Here is a 23384-nt window from a genome sequence, read left to right as displayed (position 1 = left end):
ATTAAAAATGTCAGAAAAGACAATAATATTAATTAGAGCTGTTCTCAGACCACATTAATAATGGAAACGCGTTTAAGAAATAGTCATCTTTGAAAATGTATGAAGTTTCAACTTCCAGAGTAGTTGAAATGTCATGCATGGATTGTCTATGAAACTCTAACTTATTCTAAGCTCTTTTCTTTTTTTTTTCCCCCCCAAGCTATGATTCTCTACATTGTTTACAAGTTCCTCAAGTTTTGACTTTTGTACAATGAATGAGATAAAGAAACATATATCTTCAAATGCTGCAAATGAAAGAAAAATATAGGTTTTTCTAGCCTTTAAAGTTTTAAATCTTTTGAGCCGCCTGATGGATGAAAGCATATAGAGAAATGGTATTTATAATTTTCAGATATATAAGCTTCACACGCTTTCTTTGAAAAAAATGACTGGGGTTAGGGGTGCTACCCGCACCATACGGTGCGGGGTAGGCACCCCCCCGCCCCCCGCCCCCGCATGGGGCGGATGGGGAAAATCCCCCCCGTCCCCCGCCTCCGGCGTGCGAGGGCGGGGTACCCCGTCCCGCATGACGGGGTACGGGGTGGGGGGGCAGTCCGTCCGGCCCCCCGCACCCCCCTTCTGGGCGTGCGTCCGGCGTGGCAGAGAGAGGAGGGACGGCGTGGCAGAGGGAGAAGGGACGGCATGCGTCCGGCGTGGCAGAGGCAGAGCACGGCGTGGGGAGGGACTCGGGAGAAACTTTCTGGGTATGGGTTTCGGGGTCTCGGACGCCGGGGGGGGGGGGGGGGGGGAAAGGGTATAAGTCACTTGCCGGCGTGGCAGAGCACGACGAGTTCGCGAGCCTTCTTCATCAGCCCGCTCTTCCGCTTCGAGAACGTCACTTGCCGGACGGACTGGGGGGGCAGTCCTCGTTTCTTCGTTTCTGATATTCCTCTGTGATGCGGGATGGGGTGGGGGGGCAGTCCTCGTTTCTTCGTTTCATCTTCATAAGAAACAAAGCCTAAACTTGAGAGTGGCACACAGATCGAAGAGTGTTGAGAGATTAACCGAGAAAGAGAGGAGTCAAATGGGCAGAGTGTTTATTCGAATCTGAAATCGTTTACAGAGGAACTTACGGGGGAACGGAGGCGATGGAATCGGCGGGGGGCCGGTTGTTGGTCCAAGATGCAGCTCGGAGATCCAACGAGGAAGAACTGCTGCGAGGGGCAATTGGGGACGAACCCGCCTACTTTCCCTTCACCTATCTCCGGCTTAAACTTATATATATATAATATATATTATATATTATATATATATTATATATGATACGGGGCGGGGGAAAAACGGACCGGGGGGGTCCGTCCCCGTCCCCCGCCCCCGCTGGATTACAGCTTACGGGCCGGGGGGCCCCGCCCCGGCCCTGACGGTGTGGATGCCCGGCCCCGCACCATGCGGGGACGGGGCGAATGGGGCGGGGCAGCGGGTAACGGGGCCCCGCTGCCCACCCCTAACTGGGGTCTCATTTGGTTACGTAGTTTAAATAAAATAAAATGAAATATTTCAAATAATAATGAAATTTTTGAGTTAAGATCAGATGAAATGATTTGTAGAAAAAATATGTGTTTGAATATTGAGATGAAACAAGATAATTTTTATTTTTTAGAATTTGATAAAAACGTGGGTCCTAACCATGGGAAGGAAAAAGAAAAATTAAAATGATATTGAAAAATGACAACTGGTGTTGAGAAGGAAAAAAAAAAATTGAAATGGTATTGGAAAATGTCAAGTGGTGTGCACTTTCCGTCCAGCGCATTCGCTCCAAAAAAATATATGTAATTGAAGGAAGATTGCAGAAGATAGTATTTTGTACTGTTCAGCCACTTTTTATTGTATATTATCAGATTAATTGTCACTTTTTACTGTATATTATCAGTCTAATTGCATTTGGTAAAAGATTTATTCTATGAAGTAGCCACTGTAGTGGTACACACATTGCACACCCTATGTGGTGGCTTTTTTTTTTTTTCCCTCTAAAGCCTGTCATCACACAACCCCTCTCCCTCTCTATCCCGTTTTTCTCTTTTCACACGTGTCCCCATCACAACCCAGATCCATCGCCGCCGTAGACTGAGCCTCCCACTGCAACCACCAAACACCACCAACCCAAGGCCCGTAGCTCCTCCCTCTTCCCTAGCACGCATGCCCTCTCTCTGTGCACAATTTCCCTACGTCGCGGCTCAAATCTGTCACCTACTGCCTCGCGTCGCCGCCCACGAGCATGCCAAACCTCCACCCCTCTGCCATACCCTCCTTCCCCAACCTACACCGACCTTCCTCTCTCCCTCACATGCCCTTTCCCTCACGAGTCATCTCTCCCTCATGGCCAGATCTGCACCACTAGACAACTATACTGCCACTTTGACATTTGGCATCACCATCAGTTCTACCGTAGCCTCCCCATGACCACCACTTACAAATCTCACAAAAGATGGGCGACACGGGAGGGATGGGAGAGAGAATGGCGACAACAGTGGGTGGTGAGGGGGGGGGAGGCGAGGTTGGGCTTGGGCGAAGAGGAAGTAAAAAGATTTTGAAATAGATGAAATGAGAGGGAATGTACAGAACATGGATTTGTTGTTGGGAGTTTTTGGTCATTTTACTTAAGCCACGTCATGTGTGATTCGATTGCTCCCCAGACTTTTTCTTGTTAAAAACCGACTAAGATGAGAATACAATTGTGTATTTTAATATTTGAATAGACATAACAAAGCAACCATACAATTGAGAATAGATATAGTATATCATCTTGATATCCAAACCGGACGTAAATCTAAAATTTATGTGAAAACATTATTTCTTTAATAATATATCTCTTTTTTTTTTTTAAAATAGAACGAGGCACACTCTAAGATTGTATGTTACATGATCCGATTTTTCGAATGGAAAATTTGGATTTGAAAACCCCATCTTCTCGTATAAAAATAAATAAATAAATATGTTAATAAGTACTTAGATTGTGCCAAATAATTAATTGATATCTTAATTAATTTTTTTTTCCATTCTTTTAAATCTGTTATGCTAAATATTAATAGAAAAAATTAGGGAAACACACTTGGAGGGCTGAAACATATTAAATGTAATTTTTTTATAGTTGAAAAAAATATAATTTTTATTATTAATTATAGAATAAATGTAATATATAATTTTCTTTTAAACTCAGCAAAAAATAAGTAATTTCTTATTATTTAATATCACATCAAAAATATTGTTATTTAAAATTATTAGTATATGTAAATGGAAATGGCGTGGTGGGATCAACTTCCCAAAATATCCTTATCACAAACGTTGGCCCAATAAGACGAAGCAAGGTAATAGGCTTCAGGAAAAATGTAAGATCCTTAACCCGCATCAGATCCCACCTTATTCCGGGAACTGAATTGCTCCTCGCTTTCTTCCAACGACGAAATCAAAGAGAAAGAGAGACAGAGAGACAGAGAGGAAGTTCTAGAGAGAGAGATGAAGATCACGGCGCTTTTGGTGCTGAAGTGCACCCCGGAAGGGTCGGATCCGGTCATACTTGCGAACGCGACGGACGTTAGCCACTTCGGGTACTTCCAGAGGTCCAGCGTCAAGGAGTTCATCGTTTTCGTCTCTCGCACCGTCGCCAAGCGCACGCCACCCTCCCAGCGTCAATCCGTCCAGCATGAAGGTTCCGATCTCTCCTCCATCGAATCTTCGTTCTTTGTTTTTGCCTTTTGCTTTTCTATACGGATTCGTTCGGCTTAGAGCTTATTTGTATTTTTGTATGCATTAGCGGTGCAATTTGGGTGAGTTTTTTGGAAACTTATTAGGTTTTGGAGAGTTCTTGAAAGATATGTTCGGAAGTCTAAAGTTTAATTTAGATGTCATTTATGAGCTTGGATTAGGTCGTGGATTCTTCTGGAATTTGGTTGGACTATGTGCAAGTTGATTAGGTGTTGTTGATTTTCTATGAGCTCTAATTGTTTGTGTGCGCGTCTATATACCGCTGCGTGCAATGTATTTGTTTTGGAGTTGGAATTCCCACGATGAGTGAGGTGGCCGTGGCCCTCTACTGGTGGGATCATACTTGGTTTACGGGGATTATGGAACTTTATATATGTCACAGCTACACACTGTAATTGGAGTCCAAGACTACGATTCCAGTGCTACTAAACATGGTGGAAGTGATCAAAACTTTTGTTTAATTCATGATGAATGGATTATGGCGTAGTTTGCAATGACGTTTTTTGGGTGCTTTGTTAATAGAAATGGGCGAATTTGGATTTCCAATAGGACGTTCGTGTTCCAGAGCTCGTTCTTTTGTAAACGAATCATGGGGAATGTTGTCGTGATTTTCATGTTAAAGTAACATAATTCATCCCAATTTGTTTGTCTTGGTTTCTGAGCATTCCTTCTATTTTTGTAAAGCCAATTTGGTTGGTGTTGTATAGAGTACAAGGTGCATTCTTACAACAGAAATGGCCTTTGTGTATTGGGCTTTATGGATGATCACTACCCAGTTCGAAGTGCCTTTTCTCTGCTCAACCAGGTATACCCAATATAATCCTTGTTTATCTGTTTATGTAACTTTTTTCTAGAAGCTAAATTTTTTATCAATATGTTAGATAATTGATTAACCTACCAGAGATTTGTTTCCTTCAATGTACAAGCATACCATTTTATGTTCTGCTTTATGGTCTGCAAGGTTGAAGGGCATGGTTTTGGAGATGCTCAGGGAAATAAAAAGCAGATCTTCTAAGATAAATATTAGTATTTTTGCCCTTGATTTCTCTTTAGCCACATCTTCATAGCTATAGTTGTGCTGAAGGTTTGATTGGGGTGTGTAGGTGGGTGAGTGGCTGGAAGTCTGTTGTGATGGGGAAGGGTGTGTGATTGTGTGTTCTTGGTATTATGCATCCTGAGGTTCTGGTAGATTCAGGTTCTAGGACTGGTGAATCTTTGAGGCTTTATACCTGCTTGCGTTAAATTATAGATGCTGATTACAAACTTTGCCAGGTGCTAGATGAGTATCAGAAAAATTTTGGCGACTCGTGGAAGACTGCACAAGCAGATAATACCCAAGCATGGCCGTATCTGGGTGAAGCTTTGACAAAATTCCAGGTGTTTATAGTTTTTATTCTTCATCATTGTTTAAGATTGGGTGTCATGGACAGCAAGTGGATTGATAGTATTTTATTTATAACCACTACTATGTTATTTGGGTTTTTCTTTTCTTTTCCTCTTTATTTTTTAATGGTTGAAGCATCAAGAAGTAACAAATGATAACTGAATGATTTTTTTTCTGCTTTCTCTTGTTTAACGCTTCAGGACCCTGCCGAGGCTGATAAGTTGTTGAGAATTCAGAGGGAGTTGGATGAAACTAAAATTATCCTCGTAAGTCCTGCGTTATTGCTACATTAGTTTATTTAAAGTTAGATGATGATAAATCGAACTGTGTTCCTTTTATGTTCATGATTCTTGCATCCACCATATTTTAGTTGCACTTGAAAGCCTGTGGGATACGGAAAGTTTGCTGAAAGATATTTACTTTGATCTTTATTATAAACCGAGTTCCTTTTATGGGAAGCATTATAGCTCGCTTTTCCCATCTGGTTTTTGCATGCAGCCCTAACTTTTAGGGAAGTGTTAGGTTACTATTCCAACCAACATACTCATGTACCAAAAGACCATCTTTCATGTGCCCACTTGCCTCTCACTCTATTTAGTGGGCTATCTCATTTTTTAACCATGTTGGATAGGTTTGTTATTATTAGCTGCAAATGGGTGAAAATGGTTTGAAGTGTTGTTGGCTGACCTTGTTTATTTGATTATGAAATGGAAGTAAGAGGCACAGCGCATTCATTTTCCAAGATGCTGTTATTTAACTTGTTTCCACTATTTTATTTTTCGTTAGTCAGAGTAAGGTTTCAATGGAGGAAGATCAATTTCACAATTGCCTGTAGTAAGCTGGACTTGTGCAATTTTTTATTTTAGCAAGCTGGCTAGTTAGCTTGCCCATGTTTTTCGAGTTCTGAGATATGTATGGATAGCTTACTCTGTGTTGTGTAATAGTGCCATCTTCGGCTGCCTAGCACAAGTGCAGGGGTTTGAGTCTTGAGAGGAGCTACTATATAATATATACTTGCAGAAGGGTGGACCCATATTCGAGCCATCCCTCCTAGGATTCTACTTAGGTGGGACAAGTGCTGGGCAATAACCCTATGATATGGTATAAGATATTGGATTCTTGTGGACTCCTAGGAGGCATGGATTGAATACGGTTCCATGTGAATATGTGAATTCTTTATTGTGGGCATTTGAATTAATTGAACTTCTTTGACTGAGATTTGGATTGTTGAGTAGCGTGGACTTGGTCCTTCTTTTCTCGTGGCAATCATTTGATGTATCAGAGTGGTTTCACCCGTTTTACCTCTCTCTCTCTTAAGTTCTTGTTTTCTCACGGCAAGCATTTGATATATTTGGATTTTTTTTTTTTTTACCTAATTTGCCTCTCTCTTTTTTATTTGTTATTCACACGCAAGCGTTATTTTTGGTTTGATACAGCATAAGACTATTGACAGTGTACTTGCACGAGGTGAGAAACTGGACAGTTTAGTTGAAAAGAGTTCAGATCTAAGTTCAGCATCACAGGTTGGTAGAATAAATTTATGTTAGCAATGTGCATTCACATTTCTGACCTCAGAGTTGAGGATGGAAATTTGCAGTTAGATCCATTGAATACATTTATCCTTTCGAAATGAGCCATGGATCTAAAGTTGTGAATGGTTGAAACAGATGTTCTACAAGCAAGCCAAGAAGACAAACCAGTGTTGTACCATACTGTGAGCTTCTGCGGAGAGGAGCAATCCTGTAATTGCATCCACATTTTCCAGTGTCAAAAGTTGATGGATGACGAATTGCGATTCTACTGTGTCTATATCGTTTATCAATTGTTTGGTTGTTGTTAATGGATTCAAGAAATGGAAGGAAAAAAAGAAAAAAAAGAAAAATCAATTGTTTGGCAAAATTCTGTGGCCTTTACCCATATCTCATCCCACTCCCAGACCAAAGAAAGGAAGGAAACCTTGTATCAACAGATCTAATATAGTATTTATGTGTTTGCTAAGCTCAATTCAGATGGTGTATTGTGATTCATCCATTCTGGTTGTTCTTTTTAACTCACTCCATATAGCTGTTCTGAAATTGGAATAATCTGAGTTCTGATTCCACTCTGGTTTGTCATGATCCAATCACCAAATATGAGTTGTCAAGATGCCATTAGGAATGGAGCACGCATTCCATGATGCCAACCTTAGCGTTGCTGCCCTTCATTGTATGCACAAAAGCTTTTATGGGAATAGGAAGGGACCAGTGGATTGTCGTAGTCAATTTGGATGGCACTATTGCCTTCTAGATGCCATTTTAATTCATACCAACATTTAATTTACTGTGGGAAAGGCAGTCTCAGCATTTAATTTATTGGATTTAAGACGCATTTAGCCTGTTCTTCATACACAGGGACGACAAATAAAGGGCCATTTTGGCTGGTATCCAAGATTCAGAGCATTAAAAACCCGAGGCTTGAAGCCTTTGACGTGACTCGAAAGGAACTTGCATCTCATCTAGATATCAACCAAAAACTGATGAATCCTTAAGCTTCTGACGTGACTCAAACGGCTATTGCATCTCATCTAGATAAGGCTGCATCAAAGCAGTCAGCATCAATCCCAACGTCACCACCAGATAACTTGATACGATCCAAAAATTGACCAATATTCTCAATTCTCTTGGATTCTCTTATAGAAAGTAATTCCACCACAGGAAAAAGTACATCAAACTCTCACAATTATTCAAATTGTATAAGACCCAGATGATATTTTACAAGAAATGGTTCACAACTTCAGAATCTAGAAAACTGACCACATACAAACTTTCCTGCTGTACAAACACAACAAAATTAGCAAATAGACACAAGAACCCTAAATCTGGATGCTGCTCGAGATTTTTGGTCTTTTACTTTATAAAATACTGAAAACAGTGAAACCCCAATATACGATAACCATTCAGCTATTTTCCCAGAATGGATTTAAACCACCAGATGCCTTTGGTGTCACTAGGGCCTTCTCCCTCTGGGGGAGGATCACTCTGTGGTGTCTTGTGGAGTTTGCTCACATCATAGCCCTCATCTATGGCCCTTTGAACTAGCTGATTATATATCTCCTCATCCATATGGGTTTGCCTGCATAATATCTAAGAGAACACCACCAAAAGAAAAAGGAAACAAAAAACAAAAGCAATTAGTATGCTATGATTGCTATCCGCTATGCAATACACAAACCATTAAAAAAATTAAAATTGAGTTATCTTTCGAAATTGGTTCTTTACTGCAAGAAAGTGACACAATAAGCCAATTTTGATTGTAGGGAAAAACATATACACAAATACTGCTTATCAAAGAACCATGCCTACAAATCCAAACTTCTTAATTAATACAAATTATTTTTCTCCTCGTCAATTCCTCTATAACAAATCAATTCAAGACTTGCGGCTAAGTCGCAGATTATCAAGAAAATCAATAACAATCCCAAAAGAACATAGATTTATTGAATTCAAGAATGAAGAATTAAAAGAATTTTCTAACATTTTAAAAAGGGCGATAAAAATCATAATTAAGATCATTGACATACCCAAAGATACTTCCTGCTAGGTTGGCCAATCAAGGCATATCCATAATCATCGTCAAGGTACAAGACCCAGTAGTCCCCGACCACAGGGATGATGGGCAGGAATGGAGGCACATAGAATTTCACTTTGAGCTTAGCCTCATCACTGTTGGCGTCAGCCTTGTATGCAGTTCCTTCTATGTACCCTCTTTTCCCATCAGACCAGGTCTCGTTGAGCACATTAACAGTTCCATCATCTTTCAAAGTGTACGTAGCCCTTGTGTTCTCACCATTCTTCGGCTGGAACCTTGATGGGAACGAGGCTATCTCATACCACCGCCCCATGTACCTATTTAGGTCCAGACCCTTCACCACTTCCATCTCTTTCTTTGCCATTGCTTACAATTCGCAGTGTACAGTCACAGAGAGAGAGAGATAGAGAGAGAGAGAGAGAGAGAGAGAGAGAGAGAGAGAGGGCTTTTTTGCAGTTACAGGGAATGGCGCTTGCTCTTGATACTCCCTCGAGGGTTTTTTGCAGTTACAGGGAATTGCGCTCGCTCTTGATAAGGTATGGAGATTGGAGAGAGATGCAGGTCTGTGTTTAGAGTGATGTGATATGACATAAGACGTGGAGGACTTAGAGCCTTTCATCTGTTGCGTGTAACTGTTGAGGCGAACGTTCCAGATATAGATAGGTGTTTCTAGGATGTTTTGGTTTTTTCTTTCTTTCTTTCTATTTCTTATGTTTGCATTCTCGGAAAAAGTGTTGGTTGTTGTGAAGAACTGTGATGCAAAACCCGGTGATGAAGGCTGACCAAGAAAATACAAACTATAATCTAACTTGGTGAGGAAGGAAAATAAAATTAAAAAGAAAAATGAAAAACGTGGTGGGCAAGAAAAAGCATAGAACCAAACATATCATTGTCTAGATCAAGACATGAAGAGACATGAGACATCACTTGATGAACAGAAAATGGATTAGAATTCTCATCATTTAATACCTTGGGCCATGGGATATAAAATGCAATGTCCTAACCTTGCAGAGAAAACAAATGTTCATAAAGTCTCTTTAAGTTGTGGATTAAGATCCTTGAAACTTATTGGCAATTTTCCATATGCATGTTACTCTTTAGAAGTTGTAATTGTTAATGATTTGAGTTTAGGCAAAGGTGGTAATGAAAGACCAACAAGCATCACAAGATGAGGAGTATGATACTCATTGTTAAAGGATTGAGATCTTTTGAAGTTTGGATACCAACTCTAAAATTTGGCTACGTTTAGGTGTTAAGTTGAATTGAATTATGAATAGTGATATTTTGTAGGTTTCAGATATGAGTTTTAATTTTTTTAAGTTGCGATGAGTTTAACCTTTTGGATTAAAATGTATAAAATAAATTGAAATGGGTTTTCATTTTTTTATAGAAAATTAAAAAAATAATAAGTCTCATTAATAATTAATTTGAGATGTATTCAACTGAATAAATCTTCCAAACACAACTTTAATATATTTATTACTATTATTAAAAATTTAATATGTTTTTTTTATTAGGAAGAATTTAATATATTTTTAGAGATCCACATGAAATCTAATCAATGTAGATACTAATGTGAAAAGAATAATGATACCTATCTTCTATTTTACTATCATTCTCTCGTCATATCTCATGATACGATATTTAATGGTTGTTAAGAAATGTTGAGAAAATAATAAAAAATAATTAGATAAATAAAAATTTTCTAAAAAAAATATATTTTTTGTTCTATACAAGTTGTACCTAAAAAATAAATATTTTGGTTATAAAAATTAATTTATAAATTGACGTATAATATATTAAATTATAAAATTATTTTTATTATCAAATAAATTTAACTTATCAAATCATATTAATTTATTAATTTAATTGAGTAGAATTTTGTAGAATAAACAATTATCTAACTAAAATATCTATCAACTTTGCCTCTCCGAGAGGTTAACATCAGTCCAACCACCTCTCACGATTAGCATGCACCTCCTTTCTCTCTTTTTCCTTTCATTATCCTTTCCTATTTTTTTTTTTTTTTTTTATTTTTATTGTTGTCTCTTGGATTCGTCTTTGTAGGGTTAGATCTACCACTTGATATGGAAAAATAGACTATTACAATATAAATTTACAAAGACATGAGCATGGCGCCTGTCGATGCAGATGATTGCAAACGACAATCATTATGGCATCAGCATTCACCCTCTCTTGGGTTTCTGATCGCCCTATCTAGGCCTTTGTGTCCTATGACAGTTCTGCTATCGATTCATATTTTATCTTAATTCATTTTATTTTATTTAATTATTATATATTTTTTTTAAATTTTACATAAAATATAATAAATAATTTAATTATTTTTAATCTCAAAATAATAATAATAATATTAAAAAATAATATTTTATGTAACTTTTAATTTTCATCTCATCACATCTCATCTTAACTCATTATCTAAATTTCACCTTAAGTTTAATTTTTTTTTTTTTTTCTAAATGGAGTTTTAAATTCAATTTGAGGAATATAATATAAAAAATTAAATTTCCATTTTTAATAAGTCTGATTTTTTAAAATAAGTGATCATTTTAGGTAGAATCAAAGTAAAGCTCCTAAGTTCAAACTCTCATTATATATTTTATATTTTTAATTAAATATCTGACATGTTGGATTCATTTATTGAGGAAGAGTCTGACTCATATATGATGAAAAGTGTTAAGATAAAAAATAAATAATTAAATTTATATTTTCTCATTAGTTTAAACTTTTTAAACTTTTAGAATAGTGATGATTTCAAATTGTATCATAGTAGATATATTGAATTTAAATCCTGACTCTTCATTCTATTATATTTAATTGAATATTCGATATATTGGACCCATTTATTGGAGGAGAGTCTGGCCAATATGTGAAATTGAATGTGTGTTTCTTTAACCCCTTATGTATTTTTGTTCCATATCAATGAATTTGCCTAAGAAAAGAAAAAGGTATACTTACTACGTGATTTTCCCCCAATCGAAGAAAGTACGAGGAGTTTTCTATGGTTGCGTGAGTAATAATATTAATAGAGTTGGTGTAATTTCTTCCTTGATTACGTAATAAATAAAAGATAAATTTTATGTACAGTTATTTTTATATATTTTTTTATATTTTATTAATATAATTAATTATATATTAAAAAAATTAATCCAACTAATTATATTAATAAAATATATATGAAATATGTAAAAGTGACTGTATATATTTAAAAAAAAAAATCTATATAAGTAATATTACTCGAAAAGAAATCAGCCCAACCCAATATGGACCCAAGTAGCCCTTGTCAAAGCCTTTATTCATGGGCTGTATTTTCGACTGCGGCCTAATCCTCTCACTTTTTTTAGCCTTCTCAAGTGATGTTTAGTGCTTCTTTTCGGCCCATTGAGACTATAAATAATTTACATAAAAATAAATTTGTAAAATAATATAAAAAAAAAAATTCTATATCATTCCATCAGCAGAAAGTCGTACATTAAAATAAAAAAAGGAAAAAAAAAAGTAAAAAAGAAAAAGAAATAGGAATAACTTACAAGCCAAAAGGAGAGGCGTGAGAGCAGAGAAGCTTCGAGTTTTGAACCACTGGGTTGTTACCTCACCAGATTTTGTAATAAAAACTGATTTGACTGAACAGTGGTATCTGAGCGTCGTTCTGGAGTGGTAACACCTGACTTCTTCGAATACATGGAACAGCGTAGTTAAATACATGAAAACTAGTTCACTTTCATAACTAAAACCAGTTTGTGCCTTGGATCTCACTCTCTCACACTGTCTCGCGCGCACAGAGAGAGAGAGAGAGATGTCGAGGCGATCTGGGGCATGCTTGAGGTGGTGTTTGGTGGTTTTTGCAGTGGTATCAGCTCTGGGAGTGTGTGGGCCGGCTCTGTATTGGAGGTTCAAAAAGACTATGAGGCTGGGCGGTACCACAGCCTCTTGTCCTCCTTGCATTTGTGATTGCCCTCCTCCTCTGTCCCTTCTCAAGATTGCTCCTGGTATAAATTCTCTCTCTCTGGGTCTTGCCTTAAAAAAAATGGTCTTGGTGTTTTTGCCTGTGGGATGCTGTAAAAACAGATTTTTGATTGACTGTATATTGATTGGAATGAAATTATGCTGTTTTTCCCCGTGGGATGCTGTATAAATTTGTTTTTGATCGACTATATATTGTTTGAAGTGAAAATTAAGCAGTACCCATGTATTGCTTCTATTGTCGGTGCTGATTTTAGTTTTGGAGCTCTCTCTTTGTTTGGTATTCGATTAGGTTAAGAAAGTTAAACCCAATTCAGATTTGGTTTTGTTTTCTTCTTCTGTTTCATCATGTGCTGAAACATTTGAGATCGAGAGGTGCTGCCAATTCGTTGATTTGAGGTCTATTGATAATTTTGGATTCTGGGCTTTCTTTTTGGAATAGTTTTCGAAGTATGAATACAAGTACAGGTTCAAAGGTGTAGTTCTATATTCTTTTGTTGCATTTTAATCGCAATTAACTAGGAACCTAATATTTCCCCTTTGTGATTTTCATTTATTGTAAGTTCAAATTTTGGATTCTTGTTTCCGATTGTATTTTGTCCATTCTGGGTATCATAAGCTTGTTGAAGTGAAAGGTAACCTACTTCACTTTCTGGTGTTTTATGTGTAAATTGGATAGGACTCAGTTTGTGTTTGAGAGATCTGTTCTGTTGTTTGTTCCGAATTTCATCTTTGTCTCATCTAGATGCCATTATAACAATAGGAGAATCATTAAGATCTGACCTTTTCTGATCTTATTTGCTCTTATCTATACGCCTCACAACCTTTTAATGGTTATTGCCTTGAAAATAGAACTTTATATCACATATTATGTGTAAATGATTATCAGCTAGGTTCCATGAAGTCCTTTCACAATTTGAATTTACAATTGATTGTGTACTCAATTTTATTGCCTTGATTACGAAGCCCAAGCCCTCTAGCTGCTGGTGGCTTAAAACAATGTTTCAAGTCTTAGCTCCATACGAGTTTGGCATTCATGTTTTGTTAAATGATTTGTGTCAAGCAGAATTTTCCTGAACTATTAAGTATATCATTCAATAGATAATTTTATACACTTGCACTGCTAAAATAATGTTATTAGGTATTGGGTTCAACGTTTATTGTCTCATTATTTCACTTCCTTCAAAATTCTGGCGTTGGTCTGTTTTTGATTATGAAGAGGGTCATTACCCGTTTCTGGTCTCACCCAAATGGGGTCCTACCTAGGTGCTTTCTTATGAATGATTATGACATTGGATGTTGAACTTCAGAAATATTTCACGTGGATGCTGAGCACTATGTGATCGAATAACTTCAATGATTCAATGTCTCTGTATGCATTTGGCTGTGATTTGTATTCAGTCCTCTTTAAAGTTTGGTAAGATGCTTCATCATTGTTATCTGTCTTTGATGTTAAAATAATGAAAGATTTTATTGGCTACTTTTCTGAATGTTAAGGCTATATGAAATGGGAATCCTCCTAATGCAGTCCAACTGTTTATGATAATGAACCCAAGGGTCGGCTGAAAAAAAAAAAAAAAATCAAATTTTGATCCTAGTATTTTTTATTTAGCTGCCTGCAGCCTTCTTTTTTTGATAAGTAGCTGCCTGCAGGCTTCTTATTCCAGGATTTGCATAAACTAATTTGGCTGCCAAAATCGCATGCAGATCTGGGATTTTTACTATTGATTTCCTTGTCTTTTCTGTTGTTTTTCTTTTCGTTACAGCCTTCATTGTAGTATTCGGTAAATGATTTTTGCATTTGTCCTAACATTGTTCATCTCTGTGCTGTGAATTCTTTTGCAGGGTTGGTCAATCTGTCCATCACAGGTTAGATTTCATCTTTCTGAGTTAATATGCGAAGAAGCTCCTGTGTTTAATACACTAAATTTATCTGAGATCTGTGAATTTGGTGAAGAAATTCCTGATACATCTATGTAATATTTATAAGGAATATTTTATACGAATCGAATTCCATCTTTTATCTTTCATTCTCTGCTTTCTTTCATGAAAAGGGTGATGTGAGCTGTCCATTTATGTTCCTTGACTTCTTGTGCTTATACTTTGGACTCTGCATACCAAGTCATCTATACTGTCCATCCACAGCTTAGGTTGCATTTCTAGATTAAAAATGTGGATATACTACAAAAATCATGTGTTTTTTTTTTTCCTCTTATGTTTGTCTTTATTTCTTATTAACTTCGATATTTGTGTAAAGTTAATTTTACCAACTATGGAGCACCAACCTTAGTATTTTCATTTAGCTCTTTGCCAAATGGCTCTGTTGTCAGGGATTTTTATATCCATAGGTCCTTCTTGGAGTAGATTCTTCTTGATATTACGATAAAAGAAGTTGAAAATATAAACAGCTTATTATACCATATCCTAAGTCATGCCATCTTCCAAATTGAAAGTTGAGGGAATCCTTTCAATAGATGTAGTTGTTGGCCCCAACAGGGGCCTAATTTTTGTAACCTTTGCACGAGGAAGACTCAAAGGTTTCCTCATGATTTTCTTGGCCGCCAAGTGCTTCGTGCTTTTACCTTTCTAAAAGCCTGAACTCTTCCTTTGCATTGCTGGCAGACCTGGTTATCTTTGTAGTTATTTTTTTATCCCATGAATCTGATGTTAATCATGCTTATGAACAGATTGTGGAAGTAATGACCCAGACCTCAGGCAGGAGATGGAGAAGCAATTTGTTGACCTTTTGTCAGAGGAGTTGAAGCTGCAAGAGGCTGTTGCTCAGGAGCATGCTCACCATATGAACATTACCTTTACTGAAGCTAAAAGGGTGGCTTCCCAGTACCAGAGAGAGGCAGAAAAATGCAATGCTGCCACTGAAACCTGTGAGGAGGCCAGAGAGCGGGCTGAGGCATTGCTGATCAAGGAAAGAAAGGTGACTTCATTGTGGGAGCGACGCGCCCGTCAAATGGGTTGGGCAGTGGAGTAATTGACTGCAGGACGTGATATATTTTTTTTCAGACCGAGTAGTGAATTGTTCCACCCACGGTTATTTATACAGGCAGGCAAGCAAATTGCCTGAGTTGTCATTTTGTGGAAGCAGAATTCCTCGCTCTCTCTCTCTCTCTCTCTCTCTCTCTCTCTCTCTCTCTCTCTCTCTCTCTCTCTCTCTCTCCTTGTAGTTGTTGCATTGGCCTTATATGTCATGTGTGCATTAATCTTTACGTTGTAAATGACAATGTAAAGGTTTTCTCAGTTCTACCATTCACTAATACAATCATACTCTGATGATCTGATAATATATATATTACTCGTTAATCGTTCCAAGCATATCCTTTCTGGGTAGGACCACATTTTCATATGTTGCTTCTCGTACGCATCTCATTTCGGCTTATATTTAACGAGGCTAGTTTGGTTGTTGGAATGTATTAAGATTAATTCAGTTCAGTCTAATTTTAAGCTGAGTATAGTATTCAAATATAACTTTTAAATTATTAATTTATCTCAATTTAAAATTTTCTTACACATAAGACTCATAATATTTTTTAATCAATATTTTTTTTATACGTGAGATTTATAATTTTTTTTTAATTTTGTATAAATAATATTAAATTTATTTTAATATTTAAATATATTTTAAATGAGTTATATAATTTATTTTACTATTTTAATTTACTATTAGTCATAAAAAATTTAGCTCAATTCAGCTTATTATCTAAACGTAACCTAACTTAACCAACTTGGCTTCCGGCTTATGGAGGTTTAAAAAAAAGAAAAATGGACATGGATTATGATATAGTTTGAGAAATTGAAGTTTGAATGATAGATGGAGACAGAATTATGGATCTCAAAAGTCAAAACTACTCAAGCATAAACATGTGGTTGAAGATTGTAACATAAGTGTGGAGTGGCGGTGGTCCAGGTTGTCATCTTTTAAAAAAGATTAAGTTATTACGTAGCTTTGGCCCTCTAACCCTGAAAAAAGATGTCCTAGATTTGTGTAGTCCCTATCCTCATCTACAAAACATCACTGCACATGGGTCATGACCCACTTGGCTTTCTGTATGCATAAAATACACACGCACACTCTCTCTCTGTGCGTTAACGTTTGACACAATCAAGTAAAATGCCTTTTGGGGATTAAGGTTGCACGTTGTAAATTGCTAAACTATAATCAATGGTAATCTGAACCCATAAGCGTATCGGTTACCAAATCCTCTACTAAGCTTGCACTACCATCTTAATTTTCTAATCCCAACGAGTTGCCAACTGGCCGCCACCATCCTTCTAGGCTGGTGACTGGTGAGTTCGAAAAGATAACTATAGTTACATGCAACTAGTGTCTAAGTTCCAATTAATCTCTGGGCCTATATGCTTGGTAAGAAATTTCTCGCAAATACATGGAGGGTAATTTTTCGCAAAGGGCTGGTTTGTAGAGTTAGTTGGTGAATAGTAACGAGATGATTTAAGTTAAATATGTTTTAAAATTTGAAAAATAAAAGAAAAAAAGTTAAATAAAAAATATTATAAAATTAAAATATTATAAAAATATAGTTTTATGATATTATTTTTTTTAAAAATTTAGAATTATTTTTTATTTTTTATTTAAAAATTTGAAAATTTTGTAGCGATTATTTTGAAAAAATTATAATGATTAGGTTAAAAATTTTGTATTTAAATTATATTTAAAAATAAGAAAGAATATATTAAAAGAATTTTGCTATATACAAGTACAATCGCGTACTAATATGTGTATCAATACTGATTTATTTATATTTAAATTTTAAATTAATATTATTTTTAATAAAATTTATTTTTTGATCAATGATATCATATTGGTATACAGATTAGTACACAATTGTAGTTACAACTATATTTTTTCATATTAAAATGAAATGAGATAAGAAGATAAAAATTTTGTGTATCCTTTGAGTCCGCAAACCTGCCCTTGGATTTATAGTTACGTCTAACAAACATGACTTAGCTATCTCAAATATCAATGCATGATCTATGAAGCTACTGAGTACGTACCGTGAAAGAAGACCTATGATACATTTTCCTGCTATCCAAACAAGACCTATGATACATTTTCCTGCTATCCAAACAAGGTTCGAGTATTGTATCAGACACCGACTTATTAAATAAGATACGTTGGGTCATTTTTGTCGGCTTAACCGTAGTTGACTTTCTTCATAGGAAAACCGGTCTAGTACCAGATGGTAAGGAGATCCTACTGCCTACAGCTGAATTGTCGAAAAAGCAAAAGGCACCAAAAAACGCGGCTTCAACCTGCAAAGTTCGTGCACTTACGCGACAACAACACAACCAACACAGCTGTGGTTTCATTTTTATACTTCCATACAGTCATCACAAAGGCATATACAAATAAAAAATATATATTCCTTGAATTTATATCAGAATAAAAAGAATTATTGAGATCTATCTTGAGACTGATTCAACAGATCTATCATATACTACCCAGATCCAAATTTGTCAAAAAATAAGCCTTTTGTTTTTTGGGTCTGATATCCGAGGTATAGTGTTGTTTCCTTGAAGCTTCTCGGATTATATACGGATTTTTGGTGACAGTCTATTGGGTTTCTCGATTTGGAAAGTTTACTAAAAGTATGTTGTCAGATTGGATGGAAAGTTCAAGGAGTAATAGAGTGGAGAAGAGAGGGCTTGAGCAGGGTGTGGAGGATGATGACGAGCATGGACATGGAGCGAAGAAGCCAAAGTTGCCGGCTTTGGCGAGGTTTGTTTTGTAGAATTTTTTTCATTGAATACGTTACTTTTTGTCGATATGTATTCTTACTTTGATTATTGAATAGTTGTGCCTATGGACATCTGTAAAGTTTTGTGGATTTGGTTTTGCATGAGAAGCTAAGGAAATTGTGAGATGATTGGGAGATTGAAATCCAAAATTGCATTGAGAACTGAAACTTGGGTGTTTAACAATAAGAGGAAGGTGAAATGCTAGACAAGTCCCTGTCTCTTAGATGCGGTCAATAAATCTAATGAGATATGAGATAGCAGGGGATGGTGTCGGAAGAAGATATTGGAGACGACCACCTTGTAAATTTTGTCAACTTATTTTTGTGCTCTAGATGCTAATCATATGTTCCAGACTTATATTTGTCAACTCGTAAGTATTTTCTAAAGGGTTTGATTTTGCGTCTCAACCTCCTTAAGTTTCTGGAATTTGATCAACATCATAGTTCAATATCTCCAGTTAATGCTGTTTCTATTTTCATTACAATGTTTTGGTTTGATGTTATGCGACGCAAGTATTGTTATGCGTGCAAGTATTCAACTTCAGTTTTCTTGAGTCCATTTCTAAAAAGTTCAGCTTTATGTGCAGTGTAATTGTGGAAGCTGTGAAGGTAGATAGTTTGCAAAGACTTTGCTCATCTTTGGAGCCTCTTCTCCGCAAAATTGTGAGTCATAGAGTTATCAATCAATCACCTAATGGACGGGAGCCAGCATCAAATTGTTCATATCGTGCATGTTTCTTTACTTTTAAGCCCTAGGAAATGGCAAATCATAAGAACAGAAAGCAGTTGCTGCTCTTTTACTTACTCATTTTACAGCATCCACAACAGATCAAGGAATATACCACATTAAATCGATAATATTCTTCCATGGATTGTACATTCACATGTATAGACCAACGTGAATTATGTCTAGCTTTTCTTAGGCATCAATACTTCCACTTTGGCCCAACTATGTTGAGGTTTCTCATTAATTCTGCTATTTTCATAAATGCAGGTCAGCGAAGAAGTGGAGCGTGCTTTGACAAAGCTAGGACATTCTCCACTGGCTGGAAGGTGAGTTCCAGCATTAAAATTTAATGATAATAGTTAGAGAATCAACTGAAGTCACTTCAATGAGCCTGCTAAAGGGTCCTCATGGAAACATGCATTATCAGGATTTTTTTTTTAGATCGATAAACATCATGATGAACCTGATACTGAGACTGTTGCAGGACATAGAATGTGTATCTATAAGGTTAATTACAGAAGCAAAGCCAGACATACACTCAACTTCCTGGGTTTCATTGACCTCTTTGTGATCTTCCTCATGATTCATGAGTGCAGAGGCAAGCTTATGAAATAAAAGTTTGTATAACTTATCCAAGATATGATAGTTGTAATTCTAGTGGGAGATAAGATGTTCAAACCTATATGTTTGATATTCAGACGGTTCATTTATAATTATTTGCGGATTAAGTTAATGAAGAATTCACGACTGCAACTTGTAGTTTAAGTTTATGCATGGCATATATGAACTGCTAGACAAAGAGAAGAATAGATAACATTGTGACGTATAAGTTCTTCATGTGACTTTATCCAACTGATTATATCAACCAATTATAAACTGAATGATTGTCTTTCCCAATGGTAGGTCTCCACCAAGAATACAAGGCCCATGTGGAAAAAACCTGCAACTTCATTTCAAAACAAGAATGCCACCTCACCTATTCACAGGTGGCAAGGTTGAGGGAGAGCAAGGAGCAACCATCCACGTTGTCTTGCTAGACCTGAATACAGGCAGTGTTGTGCAAACTGGGCCGGAATCAGAAGCCAAACTGAACGTTGTGGTGCTTGAAGGAGATTTCAATGAGGAGGCAGATGAAGCTTGGACCAAAGAGCAGTTTGAAAGCCATGAAGTAAAGGAACGTGAAGGGAAAAGACCACTTCTAACTGGGGATATACAGGTGATCCTCAAGGAAGGCATAGGAACTCTGGGAGATCTTACTTTCACTGACAATTCTAGCTGGATAAGGAGCAGGAAGTTTAGGCTTGGCATTAAGGTTGCCCCTGGATATTGTGAGGGAATTCAAATTCTTGAGGCTAAAACAGAGGCTTTTGCGGTGAAAGATCACAGGGGTGAATGTAAGTTTTTAAACTGTTGCTACTAGGCTACTTCAGCCTAGATGGAACATTTTGCATTTTAGGCCAGTCAGGATCGAGGGTCGAGTGATTCCTTTATCTAAGAATAAGTTGGTTTCTATCATTTACAAAACCAGCTATCATGAAGAACTTCATTTAAATGAGAAACAGTTGAATTCCCCAACTGCTCTCTCTTTGGTGATATCATAGGGAAGGCACCGTGCTTTATGGTATGATCTGGCAGATGATGGTTGGTAATGTCTATTAATTGCAGTAGGGAGTGAGCGACCTCACCTCATATTTTCAATTTTAAATGAGGATTACTCTATGACAACTTGAGCACATACAGTTAAAAGTAAAGAAGTCAGATCTTCTGCAGAAATTTTCTTACACAACTTTTTTTTGTAAAGTTCTGAGAGCTCTCATATTTTAGTACGAGTTTTCTGTTGCTAGTTCTATGGCTATGCATATATTTAGGTTCTAAGTGAATTTTCAGCATTGTCTCTTTCTTTCATGAAATTCGTGCAAAACTTATTTAAAGGAAATGATTCCTTTTGTAATTCAGTATACAAGAAGCATTACCCTCCTGCTTTGCATGACGAAGTTTGGAGATTGGATAGAATAGCTAAGGATGGAGCACTGCACAAAAAGTTAATCAAGGCTGAAATTGTCACTGTTGAAGATTTCCTCCGCCTTCTTGTCAAGGATCAACAGAGACTAAGAAGTGTAAGGATTTATCTCGTTTTCAATACCATAAACACATTTCTCTTTCCTTTTCCAATGCTCATTCTTTCTTTGAGTTTGGTTTTTCTTCATTTTCTGTTTCTCATGGTGTCGTTCACAATATAGATCCTTGGAAGTGGAATGTCCAACAGAATGTGGGAGAATACAGTGGAGCATGCAAAGACGTGTGTCTTGGGTGGGAAGCTTTACATTTACTACACTGATGAAATCCACAGCACTGGCATCGTGTTCGACAATATTTATGAGCTCAGAGGCCTTATAACTGATGGGCAGTTCCTCCCTCTGGAGTCGCTTTCCGACCGTCAAAAGGTAGGACTTGAATTTTCAGGAATGTTAATCATGTCACTATTCATCAAAAAAAGAAGTTAATCAACGGTAGTTATCTATTAATTTATCCATATTTAATTTATCACATGTTCTTCGTTACATTATTGTACACAAAAAATACAAAGTTCTACAGAAGTACAAAAACTAACACCACTAGATAATTAGTATGCTCAAATACAATCTTACTTGGGTATTTAACTAACAATTAACAAATAAAATGAGCCAAGGTCACAGGAAGCGTTGAACAGCATCTGAAGGTCAATTCATATATTTATTATTTGGGATTCTGAAAATTTGTGAAGCGATGATTATATGTTTTGTTGTATGGTGATAATCAATATTTTTGGCTCCACTGGCATGAGGGATTACATAAATGGAACGGCAGCGGCTTGGCTGTTCTGTGCTTCATGCAGGTTTTCTCAAACATTTTTCACAGAATTCGCTCCAAATCCTCTTTAGAGACTGAATGATTTTGTACTCCGATTGAAACATCTATAATTCTAGTTTAATAAGCATTTTTTATACTCTCTTTAAGTAAATCAGCCCATTTATTTACAACTTCATACAGATTTCAGTGGATACTCTGGTGAAGAGAGCATACGAGAATTGGCATCAAGTTGTGGAATATGATAGCAAAGTTCTGAACTCTCTCGCCAGTAATAAGAATGGGATATCACCTGCACCAATAGCTGACCACAACTATGCCACAGATCGGAATATAACAACTCTTCAGAACAGTCAGCAATATAGCCCTGAACTGAGCACACAGAGTCACTATAACAACCAATCAGTCCCTCAGTTGATTGAATTTCCATTTGTGAGGTCTAGTCAAACACCAGTTATGACGTTAAATAAACAAGCAGTGTTATCAGGCAGCATAGATTGTATGTCAGCTGGAACTCCTGCAGTTGGTGGTTCATATTTTTCAGGAGATTGGTCTCAACCGAGGAATGAGCAGGGATCAGAAGATGTTTTTGCTGAGGAAATCCGCCTTAGGAGCTCGGAGATGTTGGAGAGTGATGACATGCAGAGGCTACTAAAGACATATAGTATGGGCGTTGATGTTGGAATGGGGGTTGGTTTTGGTCATCCTGATGAGGCCTGTTTCTCTTACAGTGTAGAATATGCGCCTCAGATGGATAGGACATCTAGGCATGAGCATGGCCGGAGCTCAGGGAAAGCTGTTGTTGGATGGCTTAAACTTAAAGCCGCTTTAAGGTGGGGGATATTCGTGAGGAAGAGAGCTGCAGAAAGGAGAGCTCAGCTTACTGAGATAGATTGAGTTAACTACTTGGATCTGCTGTCATCTCGGGTTTCAGTGAGAGAATATCATTCAGTGCCTTAAAATTTAACCATCTGATTGTCCAGAAGACACAGATGAAGAAATGAAAGGATGGAGTTTATTTGCATTAAGAATGAAGGGCTACAAATGATTTCAGTTTTCCTTCTTTCTTTCTTGAAACCGAAGATATACCTGAAAAGAGGAGAAAGAATAGTCATACATCAAGTTTGCTGGATGTTTTTACCTCTATTTACTTGTTCGAAGCACCTTTCTCTTTATTTATTTTCCTTCTCCTATGAATCACCCCAACTTATTTCCTTTCATCTGTTTGTAATATCATTATTCTTTTTTTCCAAACTAATTCACGATATAGCGTTTCTAAATAATAATAATCTTTTATTCTCTATTATGCTTTTGAAGACAGGCACATATCCTCTTTCTTTGCATATGCTTATCCGGGGTTAAC

The 23384-nt window shown here is 36.8% G+C and overlaps 4 protein-coding genes across 6 annotated transcripts; 3 read left to right on the top strand and 1 right to left on the bottom strand.

The window, feature by feature from the left end:
- The first annotated feature begins 3354 nt into the window (after nt 1–3354).
- On the top strand, nt 3355–7129 carry LOC122296181 (VAMP-like protein YKT61). Its single transcript, XM_043105657.1, has 6 exons — nt 3355–3685; nt 4449–4546; nt 5014–5118; nt 5326–5391; nt 6562–6648; nt 6793–7129. Exons 1-6 carry the CDS (start codon nt 3493–3495, stop codon nt 6841–6843), a joined length of 600 nt encoding a protein of 199 aa, XP_042961591.1. The 5' UTR covers nt 3355–3492; the 3' UTR covers nt 6844–7129.
- A 696-nt stretch (nt 7130–7825) lies between these two features.
- On the bottom strand, nt 7826–9285 carry LOC122296182 (temperature-induced lipocalin-1). Its single transcript, XM_043105658.1, has 2 exons — nt 8685–9285; nt 7826–8247 (listed from the first exon to the last, which is right to left on the bottom strand). The coding sequence occupies exons 1-2, from the start codon at nt 9054–9056 to the stop codon at nt 8065–8067; spliced, it is 555 nt and encodes a 184-aa protein (XP_042961592.1). The 5' UTR covers nt 9057–9285; the 3' UTR covers nt 7826–8064.
- Nucleotides 9286–12247: 2962 nt separating this feature from the next.
- LOC122297234 lies at nt 12248–16003 on the top strand. Its single transcript, XM_043107225.1, has 3 exons — nt 12248–12699; nt 14519–14542; nt 15361–16003. The coding sequence occupies exons 1-3, from the start codon at nt 12507–12509 to the stop codon at nt 15660–15662; spliced, it is 519 nt and encodes a 172-aa protein (XP_042963159.1). The 5' UTR covers nt 12248–12506; the 3' UTR covers nt 15663–16003.
- A 1868-nt stretch (nt 16004–17871) lies between these two features.
- Nucleotides 17872–23324, top strand: LOC122295896 (calmodulin-binding protein 60 E-like). Of its 3 annotated transcripts, none has more exons than XM_043105170.1 (8): nt 17885–18207; nt 18311–18428; nt 19035–19110; nt 19442–19500; nt 20078–20568; nt 21131–21291; nt 21415–21618; nt 22205–23324. In XM_043105170.1, exons 2-8 carry the CDS (start codon nt 18316–18318, stop codon nt 22916–22918), a joined length of 1818 nt encoding a protein of 605 aa, XP_042961104.1. In that variant the 5' UTR covers nt 17885–18207; nt 18311–18315; the 3' UTR covers nt 22919–23324. The 3 variants fall into 3 exon arrangements, with proteins under 3 accessions (XP_042961103.1, XP_042961104.1, XP_042961106.1); XM_043105172.1 differs by adding an exon at nt 18557–18818 and having other exon boundaries at nt 17885–18428; XM_043105169.1 differs by having other exon boundaries at nt 17872–18428.
- The last annotated feature ends 60 nt before the right edge of the window (nt 23325–23384 follow it).

Source organism: Carya illinoinensis, chromosome 15 (assembly GCF_018687715.1).
Source record: "Carya illinoinensis cultivar Pawnee chromosome 15, C.illinoinensisPawnee_v1, whole genome shotgun sequence".
Lineage (NCBI taxonomy): Eukaryota > Viridiplantae > Streptophyta > Magnoliopsida > Fagales > Juglandaceae > Carya > Carya illinoinensis.
The sequence above is the reverse complement of the archived record's forward strand: the minus strand, read 5'-3'. Positions and strand labels throughout refer to the sequence as shown.